Source organism: Drosophila kikkawai, chromosome 3R, assembly GCF_030179895.1.
Source record: "Drosophila kikkawai strain 14028-0561.14 chromosome 3R, DkikHiC1v2, whole genome shotgun sequence".
Taxonomy (NCBI): domain Eukaryota; kingdom Metazoa; phylum Arthropoda; class Insecta; order Diptera; family Drosophilidae; genus Drosophila; species Drosophila kikkawai.
In genome coordinates this window covers 6,182,260-6,199,161 of record NC_091731.1, presented here as the reverse complement: position 1 = coordinate 6,199,161, position 16,902 = coordinate 6,182,260, and the positions used below count along the sequence as shown (strand labels likewise).

Here is a 16,902-nt window from a genome sequence, read left to right as displayed (position 1 = left end):
CCCGGTGTTGTTCTTCCAGCTATGACTTGCCTTCAGTCGTACCGCGCTTGGGGCTGCTATGTTCATGATGAAATGCTCCATTGGTATTATGTTTGGAATGGCATTTGGAGCTGCTGTGGAGCATGATCCCAATCCTCCTGTAGCACCTGCGCATGCTAATCTTTGTATTCTTGTGAGTTTCTGGTTTTTTGTAGGTCCTAGGTAGTGCTGGTCACCATACTAGTGCTTAAGTCCGTAAGTGACAAAGGGTTGATCAACTGCTGTGCAGAGCCAAATTATTATCTTGCGGTGAATGCTCTAGTGTTTTCCGAAAATTTTCCTTCAGGAGGAGAAAGCTTTGTTCACTTTCTTGACTCTTTCAGTGATGTTTTTTTTCCATGACAGCTTCTCATCCAGTATCACTCCTAGGTACTTAGCTTACTACTTTGATAGTTCAAGCTCTATACCATCTATCTGTCGCTTTTTGTTTCTGGGGTCTTTTTTCTTCTGTGAAAAGCATAAGTTACGTTTTACCGGAATTGATGCGTAATCCACAGGCTTTGGCCCATGAATTAAGTTTAGTAAGTGCCCTCGTCTTTAATTCGCTGATGACGTCGGGGAATGGTTCAGAAGTGAGACTACGTCGCTATCCTTCGCTATTGAGTGCTATATTGAAATGTGTCGACCATGTTTTTCAGCCAGAGGAGTGGAGACTGGTCTCCACCCTGATGTGTGCCCCTCTTCATAAATTTTGTGTAATGAGTGCTATACATATACACTCATACATATACACTCATACATACTTTTGTAATAAATATTCAGTCTTATTCTGTTCTCCACACAACACAGTCGTTTTGTTAGTAATCTTCCTTCTAGCATCTTCTAGGATCTTACTCGCATATGAGACCTCCTCTATTCCCGCGGTCACTGGACTGTAACTAGCGCGGCGGGCCCAAAGGGGTTTGGGCATTAAAAAAGGTCAACCGTGACTTCGCCGCTAAACCACGGCAAGGCAACACAGGGTTTCCTGTGAAGGCTTCTTAAAAACACAGCTGGATTAACCCGTCAGCTGCAAACCTTATAGTCACAGGTTACGGGTTAAGGTTATTTATTAAGGGGGGGGTAAGGTTAATTCGGTGCAAAAATGCCCACTTTTCAAAAAAATGTTGTGGCGAAACGGCTAAAGCTAGCTTAACGAATTAAATACCATATAATAACACAACATTTGAACAGTTTGTGATAAATTTTGTATTGAAAAATATTTAGAGGTAGAGGAGTTATAGGGAATCTCCCGAGTCGCCTCCAAAAAAAGTTGGTTTGCGGTGTACATCCTAACTGTCCACAGAATCATCCGATCTACAAAAATTATACCTCATTCGTTAAAGGATAAGTGTCCCGAGGTATTCTCGAAGCGTTTTTATTTTTAAAATTTTTTCCCTATTTTTTATCAAAATTTGAAGTCAAAACCTCGATTTTTGACTAAAAAATTAAGTTAATTTGTTAAATAAAAAATATAAGAAAATTAAAAATTAAAAAAAGCTCGACGAGAATACCTGTAGAATTATCTAAAGAAGTTATGTTCCAAATTTCAAACCGATTGGTTCAGTATATTTTTAGTTATCGTGTACACCGATTTTCAAAATGGCATTTTTCAGGAGAGCGCTTTAAACTTTGTGATTCTCATGCATTGAACACCAGACGACCTTCGTTCAACTCCGCATAACTTCGTCAATTTTACTTTGATTGATGTAAAACTTGGACACAATATTCTTAAGATATTGAACTTTTAAAATAAAAAATAAAAAAAAATTTACGAAAAAAAAAATTAAATACCTTACCCCCCCCTTAAATAAAAAATGTAATTAAATTTAAAATTAAAAAAAGCTCGACGTATCTGTAGAATTAGTTAAGGAAGTTATGTTCCAAATTTCAAACCGATTGGTCCAGTAGATTTTGAGCTATCGTGTACACCGACTTTCAAAATGGCACTTTACAATAAAGCGATCATATCATATAGCTGTCATAAAAGCGATCGGTAAATGTAGAGAAAATATAAAGCTAGAAATGTGTAACTGTAACTGTTAAACTGTAAACATAATAAGTATAGGTATAATGTTATAAAATGCTGTTTTGTGTGTGTTTTCAGCATTTTATTTTTGCTCTGTATAAATATACTACTTTTATATATTTTCTTTTATTTTTTTTTTAATTATTTAACCAGAATTGCTCGATTCTTAATGATCCAATTCCAATCTGCAAGGGTATACAAACTTCGGCGTGCCGAAGTTAGCTTATTTTCTTGTTTTTAATTATGATTTATAAATCTATGTCGCGCGCTTAATTTTTCCCAGTGTACTTTTTATGTTGGCTTTAACTAACTTTACTTTAAAATGTTTTTAAGTTAAAGTATACTTTTTATAATTTAAAATGTGAATTTAATTTCAATCCCTGTCGCAGGACACATTTTTCCCTCCGTACTTATGAAGTTGTTTCGAGCGGTGTTAGAAACATAACATAACATTATATTTTTAACATTTTATAATTATTATTATTTATAGATATGTGGTATAATTTTGATTTTTTTTACCATCGCCTGTATTTGTTTAGAATTTTGTAATATTCTGCAGGACTTGAGGTCTCAGTCGGAGTTGAAGCCGACTGAGACTTGTATTTGTTTAGAATATTACAAAATATATGTGTTGTGTATTACACTAAATGATGAGATGTGCGTCTGCTTGGCTTGAGCTTCAGATCTTATCTGTTTACAGTTATTAGTTTGTATGTTAATCATAAATGTTGTATGTATGTTAAATGAATAAGTGTGACCAATAACCATTAACTTATAATAGACAAATATCTAACAATATGGTATATATAATTTTTAACGCCGTATTATACGACATTAAAAAATGTTTTGAATTTTATCTGTGAGACAGATCAATACGGAAATATTTTAAAATAAACAGTATTATTATAAAATAAACTTTGTTTTAAAAATATTTTTATGATCACCAAATCATCTAAAGATAATAATTTTTTCTCTTAATTTAAAGTTGTAACACACACCTCAGGATGGACTTCCGAAATGTTTTAAATATTTTAATGGATGCTTTGGAAATAACAAAATCGCCATTAAAAGAAGGTCATCAATTTCGATTTTGGTAAGTAAGACTCATAGTTTTTAATGCCAATTCAAACTTAACTATAAATAGAGCGGAAAGCGAAAGCGATAATTTTTTGTGCGTTTTGCGGATACTATTACAAACCCGTATTAAGTACAGCAAACCGAATATGTAAGGATACTCCAAGACATTCTGGTTTAACATTTAACAGAGTTCGTTGTTTTTGCATGACTTTGTCTTGAAGTCCTAAAATTGTTATTAACGTATTTTTGGGTTTCCCGTTCGCTTAGTTGGAAAATAGATAGAAAATCGGGAAAGAATAATTTAAAATACTAATAACTTTGACTTAACATCTTATCTAAATTAAGTAATTTAAATTCATTTTAGGGGTAGGCGTTTTTGTACGGCTGAATAACAATTTAAGTTAGAGGTTTTTAAAGAAAGTGGGTTCAATTATAGACCGTTTTGGAACTATATGAATTAAACTTTTGCAAATCGTCTTCTTTCTATTTTCATTTAAAGAAAAGTCGGAACGGCCGATATCGAACTGTATCATATACCCATAGGAACGATCTGAAAATTAAAAGAAATTAGTAGAAAATTATAACTTCGCCGTTGTGCAAAACATTTTAATCTACTCTGAGATTTTTATGATTCACGAGTTTTTGTTATGTTTTGAGTACTTTACCTGTGACCGAGTCCTTGTAGCGAGAGGCAGCACAACCCTTTTCAGCAGTTAGTTGCGCGTAAATGTCTAGGTGTGGTGATCCTGTCCACACGACTGGCATCGGTCGTTTTTTCGGCAAGATCCTCCGGAATGGTGGTGGGCTAGGCAGTTGACGCAGTATTTCCTATCGATGACTGCCTGGAGCCGCTTCGGGGCTAACGCGAAGAAAACGGTGGCACTTCCTAAGTGGTTGGTTCTCTTGGCAGACTTATGCTTTTGATATCATCGTATAGTTGAAGGAATTGTGAGAGGTGGTTACTCGTGGGGAGAACGGAAAATCCTTTGGATAGGCGACGATATTTGTGGTGAGGCATCACGAGGAATCGGAACACTGGAGGAAGAGTTGCTGGGATGCAACAAAGTGTGATGTCGACAAGTAAGACAGCTGTGAGCGCTTGTGTAATTACAGAGTGGATGACCGCTCGCATAGCAATTTCAGTACATCCGCTGGCATGATGGATGTTGTCGGCTTGGACAGACTGAGGCCTAGCGTAGGAGGTTGAATAGAATATATAGTTTCCAGAGTTCAATGGCGCTCAGTAAGGAAAGAATCAAGTTCTAACCACGTCGGAATTTCGGTTTTATTTGGTAAGGCTTGCTTCTATAATGAGAGAGTCGGCTTTGGAAGCTTCGTGGAGCTCAAATAAACCAGGAGGCAATCCCAATTTTCCGTAGGAAGGACGGACAGAGCTAGGGACGTGAGGCAATTTTGAATTGCATCTTGCAGCTCCTTCAAGGCTGCCGAGGATTCGCGTACAATGGACCGCATGCTCAACAATTTTTTAGTTGGCTGTTTACCAACGCGCATTTATTTTCGAAACGCTCAGTTAGGTTTTTCCGTGCTGAGGGGAAACTGTCGTGGTAAGTGGCGAAAAAACCAACTCCCGTTTTATTTCCATGGAGCTCCAGTAGGAACAAATAGGTAGTAAATAGGGAGTCACTTTAGGCCCGAACAATTAGCGTTGCAAAAATCGAAAAAGTCATGTTCGCAAAAACGATTTTAACCATACTTATTCGACAGACAAATTCCCAAGGATTCAGAATCTGCAATAAAATCTATTTTAAGATTTTTTTTGTAGAAGATATGAGCATTCAAAGTTGAACTTTCTTTTGTTTTTTGCATCATACCAAAAAAAGTAGGTAAAATGGTCGACTTTCAGGTAATATTACACAAAAACCATAAAACCAATGGTCATGGTTTTTACTTTAAATTATAGATACATTCATAAACTATTAATTAACCCAAAAAAACGGCACTTTGGTTTGGGCTTGTACAGGTAAATCGCTACCTGCCAGGTGTCCATTTTCTTCACCTTTTTCTGCCCAAAGTAGTCTATAACTTCTGAAGCCGATGAAAGCCACCGACTACACTATGTCTACAAGTTACGTGGATCTTTCCTGGACCAGGATTAACTTTCATCGGCTGCGTCTGCGTCTGCGAAAATGCAACGACATAAACCAAAGCTACTCATGGTGAAATATACAAAAATACCGACACAATTTCATACATTCCAAGAAATATACTAACTGTAGCGCGTGGCGGTTACACTTTGAATTAAAAAAAATTTTTTTTTTTTCAGTTTTCAAAATTTTTTTATTTGAGCAAATACATAAAAATAAACATAAAAAATTAAATGAAAAATATTTTTTAAAAATTGTTTTCATTGAAAAAAAAATATTTTTTGCACTTTGATCCCCTTTGAATGATTTTTGCAACGCTAAATGAGAAAAGGCGCTACTGTGCGTCGTGGCAGATCCATCAAAGCCACCAATTCCGTTCCGTTCAGAAATCTTTGTTGCTTGTTTATTTTTTATTTAAACTACTACTGGCGTGCTGCCTGATTGGTTGCTTGCATGCGTACTAAGTAGGTTAAGATTAAAATTTTTAGTTTTGGGAGGCTATCAACATTAGATATTATTGTGTACCAATCGTTATAATTTGCACAGAGGACTCTAAAGGGTTCATGCATGAAAATTTAGCTGACCGAGCAAGTCAGTACTTTCCACGTCACCCCGGATTAAGTTGTATAAGAATGTAATACCTAGCATGGTTCTACGATTAGTTAAAGATGGTAAGTTAATTAGTAAAAGTCTACTAGAATAAGACGGTAACCACTGGTTTGCATCCCAGTTTACACCGCGAAAAGTAAGAAGTTCTTTTGAACCGATTCTATGCGTTTACTGTGGACGCCATACTGAGGGCTCCAAACGCAGGATCCATATTCTAAGATAGGACGAACAAGTGAAGTATATAAAGATTTTGTAACATAGACCATAGAACATAACCAAGAACACCCCTGGCTTTATTCACCATGCACGAACTATGATCGATAAAATCAAGTTTAGGATCCAGACGGACACCTAAATCATCAACTATATTAATTTTTTCCAAAGAGCAGCAGTTTAGCGTAGGAACGATACCGGGGAATGTCATTAGCTTGCATTTAGAACCATTTAAGTTTAATAAGTTCACGTGGCACCACGTTTGAAAATTGTTAAGATCTGCCTGAAGGTCTGACTGGCAAGAAGCGTTCTTATATTGCACACAAAGTTTGACATCGTCAGCGTACATAAGTACTCTGGAGTCAGTCAAAACTTCGGGCAGATCATTGATAAATAATGGAAACAATAGGTGACCCAAATGACTCTTGCGGGACGTCAGATGTAACCTTAAGAACATTAGAAAATTTATTTATAAAGAGAACCTTTTGTCTGAAAGTTATTTCGGAAGCCCTTTATAATAAAGGAAGTAAGTTCTAAAGAGATTGTTATTGACCTTCACTGAATAAAACCATGTTGACATGGAGAAATAATTAACTTACAATACCTAACCATACAGCCAGGTAAAAGTTGAGGCTTATTCGATGTTGATGGATAGTAAAACGGAACACGTTCAGTAAAAAATGAGTTCATAGCACTGTAAAAAAATAACCACGGCTGCAGCCATGTCAGTGCGTATGTACAGATCGGACCGTACGAGGTCCGTCTTGCAAAAGCAGAGGACTGTTTGGGCTGGACAGTCAGATGTATTCCATAAAACAGCCGTAAAAATGTAGATAGTCACATCGAAAGTAGGATGATAGGGACATTCGGGTTGCGTCAGGGGTGCCACCCTAGCTAATCTTGCTAACTCTTGCCGGATCAGAGACAAAGCAAAGATCAAGAAATCGCTATAAGGAGTTTCGTACTTGGTTGATTTCAGACAGCGAAATGTCAAACAAGCTAGCAATAAAATCATGATGTGTTGTGGTAAGAAGTCTATTAGTCGAATTATCTAGGGATATGGAGTCATCATCTATGGCACAGCAGCCAGGACGCATCTTCGAAGGATCCAGGCTTTCCAGGCCAAGTTCCTGAGAAGGATCACCAACGCCGAGTGATACATCAGGAACAAAGACATACAGAAAGAGTTGAAAGTCCCTGCAGTTGGAGATGCAATCAACTCCATTGCAGCCAGACACCGAGCAAGATTGCGGAGCCATCTCAACCCACTGGCCAGAAGGCTGACCGGAACACGGACGAGACGACGCAGAGGGTCATTATTCGGGAGCAGCCCCCCCCCCCCCCCTTCTGTTAGAGAATATTACAATTAATATTAAAATAATAGATTATAAGCCAAGAGTATAGAACTATATAGATAGCGCATCTGACATGCTTTGCCTGCTTTACGCTTGTTGGCGAGGGGAAACTGGGAATGATTTGCTTGTTCTATTTTTAGATTTCGTTTATTACGCACACAATGCATAAGTGTAAGTGAGTTTTGTGTGTATGTGTGCGTGAACGCGGCAACACATTTTGAGACGAAATTTCATATTTGGCTTTGCTAGGACGAGAATCAAAAGGCTTTCAAATTCATATTAGTGTTTGTGCATCACACATTTAATCGGTCCTGTGGTCGTGCTGGTTAAAGCGTTGGTCGGCAATATTAATGAGTGGATCGATCCCTGGCAATGACGGTGTTTGTAGTAATGTGTTTTTTGGTATTAATAATTCATATGTTTATACCCTTGCAGGGTATTATAATTTCAGTCAGAAGTTTGCAATGCAGTGAAGGAGACGTTTCCGACCCTATAAAGTATATATATTCTTGATCAGCATCAACAGCCGAGTCGATCTAGCCATGTCCGTCTGTCTGTCCGTCCGTCTGTCTGTCTGTCCGTCTGTCTGTCTGTCCGCCTGTCTGTCTGTCTGTTTCTACGCAAACTAGTCCCTCAGTTTTAAAGCTATCTGAATGAAACTTTGCATATAGTCTTCTATATGCTCTCACTGCTATATATGTCGGAACGGGCCGGATCGGACGACTATATCATATAGCTGCCATACAAATGTTCGATATATTTGTAGAAAAAAAATTATAACTTGGCTGTTTTTCAACATTTTTGCACCATTTTTTAGATATGGCCATTTTTTATTATTTCAGAATTTTGGTAAAATTTTTATGAAAATCGGACGACTATATGATATAGCTGCCATAGGAACGGTCGAGAAATAAATAGGAAAAAAAATTATACAATCGTTGTTTTTCAACGTTTGTTTATCTACTCTGAGATATAAGCTTTTTTTATTATTCTAGAATTATGGTATAAATTTCATAAAAATCGGACAACTATGTCATATAGCTGCCATATAAACCGATCGGTAGATGTAGAGAAAATGTAAAACTGGGAATGTAAACCTGTAACTGTCAAACTGTAAACATAATAAGTATAGGTAAAATGTAATGAAACTCTGTTTTGTGAGTGTTTTCACCATTTAAATCTATAATATAAACATCGAAACCAATCTGCAAGGGTATTCAAACTTCGGCGTGCCGAAGTTAGCTTCCTTTCTTGTTTTATTAGAGATTTAAACTGAGTTGCGACCCAATTGTCTTATATCTATGTGGCAGATAGTTCCACAGACGGATAGCATTAGTAAAGAACTGCCTATTCGAGCACAGCGAATTATATTTTGAGCACGGGGATAAAATAGGTGGTAAAGGTCAAGGAGCGGACCAACAGCCAACCCCACCGCTCTGCGGTACACCTTTAAACGGGGCTCTGGCGACCGAGCAGGAGCGGTATAACTCCCACCTGGTTAGCCACGGGGAAACTCCTGGCCAACGAGGGACTCCGCACGCGCATGTATCTCCCTACCCCTGATCCCTGATCTGCGGCTGAGCCATAGTGGCCGGCAGAAGACCAAGCCTGGCAGCAGGCACTCGCTGCATCAAAAACCGCCACTAAATCCAGGTAGCGTCTGTCCCATATGCCATATGCTCTCACTGCTATATAGCTGCCATACAAATGTTCGATATATTTGTAGAAAAAAATTAGAACTTTGATGTTTTTCAACATTTTTGCACCACTTTTTAGATATGGCCATTCCATATTATTTTAGAATTTTGGTATAAATTTTATCAAAATCGGACCACTATATGATATAGCTGCCATAGGAACGGTCGAGAAATAAATAGAAAAAAAAATTATAGTTTCGTTGTTTTTCAACGTATGTTTATCTACTCTGAGATATAAGCTTTTTTTATTATTCTAGAATTATGATATAAATTTCATAAAAATCGGACAACTATATCATATAGCTGAGAGCGGGAGAGCGGGAGAGCGGGAGAGCGTGAGATAAGCACTGCCTAAAACCGTTTATGTGTAGCTTTCGCGACAAGGGAATGCAAAATGAACAAAATGCAAAGCAACCGCAGCAGCCCAAACTAAAATTCAATTTAAATTGAATTAAATTATATTAAATAACACAAAATAGAAAAGTAGTAGCACACGCGAAGTGAACTTGAATTATTAGAAACACCAAATATGATATGTTAATAAACCCCGGAGGTTTTTAGGCAAATTCTACACAAATCGGGAGCGCAAGAAAAAAACACGTCCGTTCACTTTGAAGGAAGAGAAGGAATATGTCCGAGACGTCCGATATTTATACCCTTGCAGGGTATTATAATTTCAGTCAGAAGTTTGCAACGCAGTGAAGGAGACCTTTCCGATCCTATGAAGTATATACAAGGTGCGTTCCAAAGTAAACAGGACTTTTAAAAATTAGACAGAACAAATAGTTTTTTCGGCAAAATAAATTTATTTTATTCAAAATAGTCTCCTTCTGTTTTAATACAGAGTTTTGCACGGTCCAAAAGCATGTTGAACGAGTGTTTTAGCTCGTTGCCCGGTATGGCCGCCAGTATGCCGGTGCAAGCCCTTTGAATGGCCTGTACGTCTGCATAACGCTTTCCTTTCACCGGCAAATGCATTTTTCCGAAAAGGTAGAAGTCGCACGGTGCCATATCAGGTGAATACGGGGAGTGGTTGATGGTTAAAATGTGATTTTTCGTCAAATAGTCGGACACAAGCGGAGCAATTTTTGGACGTTAGTCAATTTATGCGGAACAAACCGTGCACACACCTTTTGTAAGGCCAAATGTTCGGTCAAAATGCGATAAATCGATGTTTTGGAGATGTTCAATTCTATTTCCATATATTTCAATGATGATTTCGGCTGATTTTTTATGAATTCTCGCACAATTTCGATGGAATTTTCGGTGATCACGGATTTTGGTTGGTCCACATGTTCATCGTCATTTATGTCCTCATTACCACTTTGAAAACGTTGAAACCCCTCGTGCACTATGCCACGGGATAGGCAATCGTCGCCATAAATTTGTTTTATCAATTGAAACGTTTCGGTAAAAGTTTTACCAATTTTAAAACATTAAGGCTCTTTGTTCGAAGCTCATTTTCGCACCGATGACAAAAACATACTGACACTTAAAACGCAATAACCTCACTTCCAATAGATGAAATGTCTTGAAATTTGTACTGGAAGTCGATAAAGGATAGCAGATTCTAACGCACCAGTTGACATATAGATGACGCCACTAGATGGTGCTAGATTAAAAAAGTCCTGTTTACTTTGGAACGCACCTTGTATATTCCTTATCAGCATCAACAGCCGAGTCGATCTAGCCATGTCCGTCTGTCCGTTTCTACGCAAACTAGTCCCTCAGTTTTAAAGCTATCTGAATGAAACTTTGCATATAGTTTTCTATATACTCTCACTGCTATACATGTCGGATCGGACGACTATATCATATAGCTGCCATACAAATGTTCGATACATTTTTAGAAAAAAATTATAACTTGGCTGTTTTTCAACATTTTTGCACCATTTTTGAGATATGGCCAAATCATATTATTTCAGATTTTCAATTCAAATTTTATGAAAGTGGGACGACTATATCTTATAGCTGTCATAGGAAAGATTGGGAAATTAAAAGAAATTATAACTTTGTTGTTTTTCAACGTATTTTCATCTACTCTGAGATATAAGCTTATTTTATTATTTCAGAATTTTGGTATAAATTTTATAAAAATCGGACAATTATATCATATAGCTGCCATAGAAGCAATCGGTAGATGTAGAGAAAATGTAAGATGTGAATGTAAAATTATACCTGTCAAACTGTAAACATAATAAGTATTGAGCGGCAGAATTTAAAGCGAGAAATCAGAACACCGTGTGTATGCTGCGGAATTTTATTTGCGACTGAATTGAAGTTGAAGAGGAAACAAAAAGTGGTAAAAGTATTCTCTATTCCTTAGAGCGAGACAAATATAGATACTTCAAGATCTCTTTCCTATACCTATACAATCGTGCATTGTATAGAGAGAAATATTCAGGGTATTCTATTTTCTACACCCTTCCTCAATGCAAGCTTGTTTACAAAAAACTATTCTCAAAACTAATTAAACATTTTTATAAACTCTTCGTGTTTCGTTTTTGGAAGGTTTTTCGTCAAAATATCTGCTATCATTACAGTTGTACATTTATATTTTAACAAAACTTGCCCTTCCTTAACAACTTCTCTGACAAAATGATAACGTACATATATCAATGTGCTTTGTTCTGGAATGATGAACAGGATTCTTGGTTAACGCCTGCGCACTCAGATTATCTCCATACACGACGATCGGGGTGTCGTTGTCTCCGCATCCGATCTCCATAATCAGCCTTCGCCTGACAATCGCCTCCTTGAATGCCGCCGATAGAGCCATGTACTCCGCCTCGGTACTGCTTAACGCCATGCTTCGCTGCTTTTCCGAACGCCAAGAAATCGGACCACCTGCTAACAGGTAGATGTAGCCAGTGTAAGACTTCCTGTCAAGTCTATCGCCTGCTCAATCCGCATCCACGTATCCACAGAACGATTGACCACATTGCCGGAAGTGCAGTTTCTTGTCAATCGTGGCTGAGAGATATCTAAAGATGTGCTTTATGCCAGCCATGTGTTCAGTATGCGGGTTTTGGTTCCGTTGTGCCAATTTAGACACCGAATGCAATATGTCTGGCCTTGTTGTAAGAGCTAGCCACATAAGCTCTCCCACTACGGACTGATAAACAGTAGGATCCACCTTTTTGCACTGCAGGATTGTGCAATCTACTTGGAAACCAGCATCCAAAGGTGTCTTCGCCGATTTGCAATGTTCGCTTCCATGGGCATGCAATAGTCCTTCATGTATTGCGTATGTCCCAAAGTAATCGCTCCAAGTTCGCCGTCTTGTTCGATTTCCATGCCCAGGAAATGGTTAGGCGGACCCTTGTCAACGCACTCGAATGACTGTGAAATGCTGCTCTTGATTTTCAGCAAATCCTCGTGCGATTGGCAAGCTATAAGTATATCGTCAACATATACAAGGATTATTGATAGATTACATTCTCCAAACTGCTTGTACAAACATGACTCGTTGTCACAGGCAACGAATCCCATATCCACCAGTGCGCCATTTAGCTTCTCGTTCCAGGCCCTTCCTGACTGCTTCAAACCATATATTGCTTTCTTCAGCAGCAATACCTTATCAGGATTCTTTTCATCTGAGTAGCCATCCGGCTGCTTCATGTAGACCGTCTCACTCAGATCGCTGTTGAGATACGCCGTGCATACATCCATTTGGTGAAGATGTAGCTTGAGCTCCGCCGCCAGTGCAATAATGAATCGCACACTCTCCAATCGGCATACCGACGAAAACGTTTCTTGGTAATTTACGCCAAACTGCTGGGAGCATAATTTTGCTACCAATCGAGCCTTGAAGCGTTCTATTTGGCCATCTTTATCACGCTTCACGTTAAACACCCACTTGCATCGCAGATTTGTGTCTGCCAAGTCTGGTTGGCAACCAGAGATTCATATTCTCTTGCCATAGCTTCACGACACTCCTTGGCATTTGTACTCTCCATCGCCTCTTTGCAGGATAATGGAATCGGAACATTTTCCGAAACAAGTGCGCCAAGGATGTTGTACTGCTTCTTAGGACGTCCAGGTTTCCCAGTCCGGATAATCTTTGGGCGACCGGGGCCCCTGCGTGCCTCCTCCACGACCTCCTCGTCCTTACCTTCAGCACTCTCGTACTGATCCGTGCTCTCATCTGAGCTGTCGGGATCGACGGATAAGTCAGAAACAATTTCTGTATCTCCGGGTCCCTGCTGCTGGCAGGTCTCTTCTGGTTCCTCCAGCTCAATCGTCACAGCATCACCCTTTGATGTCACGTCATGATGTTCATCAAATAAAACATCCCGATTCTCAACCAGTTGTCGAGCTGCTGGGTCGTACAGTCGATACCCTTTGGCTGCCACAGAGTACCCAACCATAATGTACTCTTTGCCCTTAGGTTGAAATTTGTTGCCCTTCCTCGGATCCTTGTCCAGAGCAACTGCAAGAGATCCAAAAACTTTTAGGTGTTTTACACAAGGTCTCTTACCCGTCCACGCTTCCATAGGAGTCATACTCTCGAATGCGCTTGTGGAGGAGCGGTTTCTCAAATAAGCCGAAGCGTCTGCCCAAAAAGAATCTTCCAGACCCGCTTGAACCAGAAGACAACTCGACATCTCCACTACCGTACGATTTGCCCGTTCCGCAACTCCATTTTGCTGGGGAGTATACGATATTGTTAGCTGTCTGTCAATTCCTTGCTGCCTGAGACATTCGTCAAACTGTTTGTTGACAAATTCTCCGCCGTTTTCACTCCGCAGGCATTTAAGCCTTTTTCCTGTCTGCCTTTCCACCAGATTCTTGAAGTCGATGAATTTGGACAGCACCTCGTTCTTCCCACGCAGAAAGTAAACAAAAATCTTCCTGGACTTAACGTCGTTGAAAGTCAGGAAATACTTGGAGCCTCCGAGAGAAAGTGTTGGGAAAGGTCCACATACATCTGCGTGTATCAACTCCAAAAGCTCCTTAGCCCGATTACTTGTTGCTGTTGGGAAAGGTTGGACATGGATTTTGCTAACCATGCACGTTTTGCAAATAATATTCTCTGGTAACTGAATATTATCTATCCCACGAACGATCCCTTTGGATACCATCTCTTTCATGCTAGAGAAATTAATGTGGCCGTATCTCTTGTGTAGCAACATCCCATCAACCGCTGACATAGCAAAACATTTACTGTGGCCACCTTCAAACAAGTACAAGTTGCCAATCTTTTTGGTGTCATACGACACATTTCATAGCAGAATCCAACCCTTCAGATTAAACCGAACTACCAGGCGTGATCGGACAACTTAATGCCACCTAGGCTTGCATGAGCATAGTTGATATTTGTGATTTGTGCATTTCCTTTTTTCGGAGTACTGGACTACGGTCCTTTGTGCAGTTTTAGAAAGCTTTTATTTCTCCTCCAGACGAAGCTAATGTTTTTGTTTGTTTATTTCCAATCACCTGCTTAATGATTTCATCGGTGACTCTTTTGCGAACTCATTTTCACAATTTGCATTTTTCTTCACTTTCTGCTTTTGAACCGACCAAACATAAAATATCGGAAATATCATCTCAAAAATAACAATATCGCCTATTTTTGCCCAAAAAATATCGCGATAATATTTTTTTAAGAGGAAAAATATCGATATTATGATATATTTCCGACATCCCTAATATAAGGAGATAGGTAAATTATAAAAAGTTCCGTCTTTATTCATAAATAACTTATGCACTTTACTAAAAATATCCGTTTAAATTGATGCGATCCAATTAAAATATGCAAGGATATTGAAGTTAGCTTCGTTTCCTGTTTTAGTCATAGTGTGGTTCACGCCATATTATTTATTTATTTAGGAGGTCGTTCCAATGGCAAACAACTTGTATGGAAATGAGTTTTTCATATATGTTCTAATTGAAATTAATTCACTAAAATGAGGCGAAAATCTAACTGTAATCAAACATTTATGCGATTGCTGATATTGGTGTAACCAATTTTAAATATAAAACAAAAAAAAAAAAACATTTTGTGGCTACTAATTTATTACCTGACTACTTATTTTATTTTTTTATTTTTAGCAAGCTACGCACGACAGTTTATAGAGTCGTGTCAATATGGTGTTTGACCTTGAAAGAAGGAAGCCATTCCGAAATTATTTCAGAGGCTGTTATAAAAGAAATAATGATCGACTTAATGCCGCGGACCCAAAATTCGTTTTCGGTAAATATGATTAAGAAAATTATTAAATTGTAAAAACACTTTTATTGTCCTTAGTCTATCAAGCGACATAAACAACATCTTGGTGAAGTATTTCTTATGTTAGACGTCTCCATCGGAAATGAAGATAATAACATGCTTCGCCAGCAAGCCTATTTTTGCCTGCAACAGTTGTTATCATCATCTGGACACATGATAAAAAGTTTTGCTTTGAAGGAAAGTATAAGATTCTGTAAGTTTATAATTGATTTTTTTTAAAGAATACTTCTTACAGGACGTGCACAACACTCTTTTGGATATTAGTATACAAATGCTTTCAAATCAGATGACAAAGCCATGTTCAAGTGGTATTTGGAATGATCGCTTGGAATTATACAAATTTATCACTTTCTTATCGAAATCGCGGTATTGTGGATGCCCTACACCTGTGGAAATAATAATAAGCCTTATGGGCGCATTTCGTTTATGCGATAACAGCATCGAATTAAGCCAAAACGCATACTTTGAAGCTCTAGAGCAATTGATTCATTCTCATAAGAGCGATATTTATTTTAAAGAAAATTTTACTGATAATCGGTACTTAAATTCAGCAAATGAAAATGTAAGAACCAAGGAACAATCGTTGTCAAAAATATCCAGTCTGCAAAACAGTAATCAATTATTGTCTAACCAAATAGAAGAAGAAGATAAGATAGATAATCTTTCTCGAAATAGCAGTGAAAGTGTCATTCTCAATGCAAATTGTAGTCTAAATGCGGATTTAATGATAATGAGCAAACAAGAACTGAATACAATACGTCCGGATAATAATTCATTAAATAGATCGATATCTTTTGGAAATGGTTTTGATAATGATTCTAAACAAATAACTGCAAGGGAAAATGAAGTCACATTTTTACCATTAAGCAATGATGTGAAAAATGCCAAGCAAAATGTAGAAGATACCTGGCAGATTTTAAAAAATAAGAACCTTAAGAAGTTTGAGAAAAACGAAATATCTTTAAAAACATCAAATTGCAAAGACGGAAGCGATGATATTATGATTGCAGAATTAGAAGCATCATTTGTTTCTGAACTAAAATAATGTACAAGGTTTTATATTCGATTATAAAAAATGTACAGAAATAATGGTTAATACATATTTACTTCTTATTGATTATGAATACAGCGAACTTTTATTTCTCACTTATTAATTTTTTAAAACAAAAAATCTTATTAAAGTTATACTCCTTCAAATGTACCTTAAGGGGTATCCTGAATTAGGAGGCAAAAATTATTTGTTTTTCGCGATTTTTTTTTGGAAGGTAAAGAAACGACCAAGCTTCTTGCAATTTTTGGTGTATTTTTATACATATTTAAAGTGCTTAAATAAATTTAAAAAAAATATATATATTTCAAAATGGCGGACTTATAAGTAGTTCACTGAAGCGCCTCGTCACAGCAGTCCCTAATTGGCGGGAAATGTGCAGCTCGTAATTCTTGTCTAAAACAAAAAATCCAAAAAAATTTCAATTTTTATAAGTGCATTGTCTAAATGAACTAAGAAAAACCGGAGAAAATCGTGAAATCGGAACTTTTATTCAGGTTTAAAAAAAAAATGCATTTT

General features: G+C 37.7%; 1 protein-coding gene across 3 annotated transcripts in view; it reads left to right on the top strand.

Annotated features, from left to right (window-relative positions):
* The window catches only part of LOC121502250 (proline-, glutamic acid- and leucine-rich protein 1), a 41,415-nt gene extending 24,956 nt beyond the window's left edge, over positions 1-16,459 (top strand). For all 3 annotated transcript variants that reach the window (XM_070286951.1, XM_070286952.1, XM_070286953.1), the window contains 4 exons: positions 3,033-3,140; positions 15,158-15,299; positions 15,354-15,514; positions 15,573-16,459. In XM_070286951.1, the coding sequence (XP_070143052.1) occupies positions 3,033-3,140; positions 15,158-15,299; positions 15,354-15,514; positions 15,573-16,380 (1,219 nt within the window). In that variant the 3' untranslated portion in view covers positions 16,381-16,459. The remainder of the gene's footprint in view (positions 1-3,032; positions 3,141-15,157; positions 15,300-15,353; positions 15,515-15,572) is intronic.
* Positions 16,460-16,902: the final 443 nt, after the last annotated feature.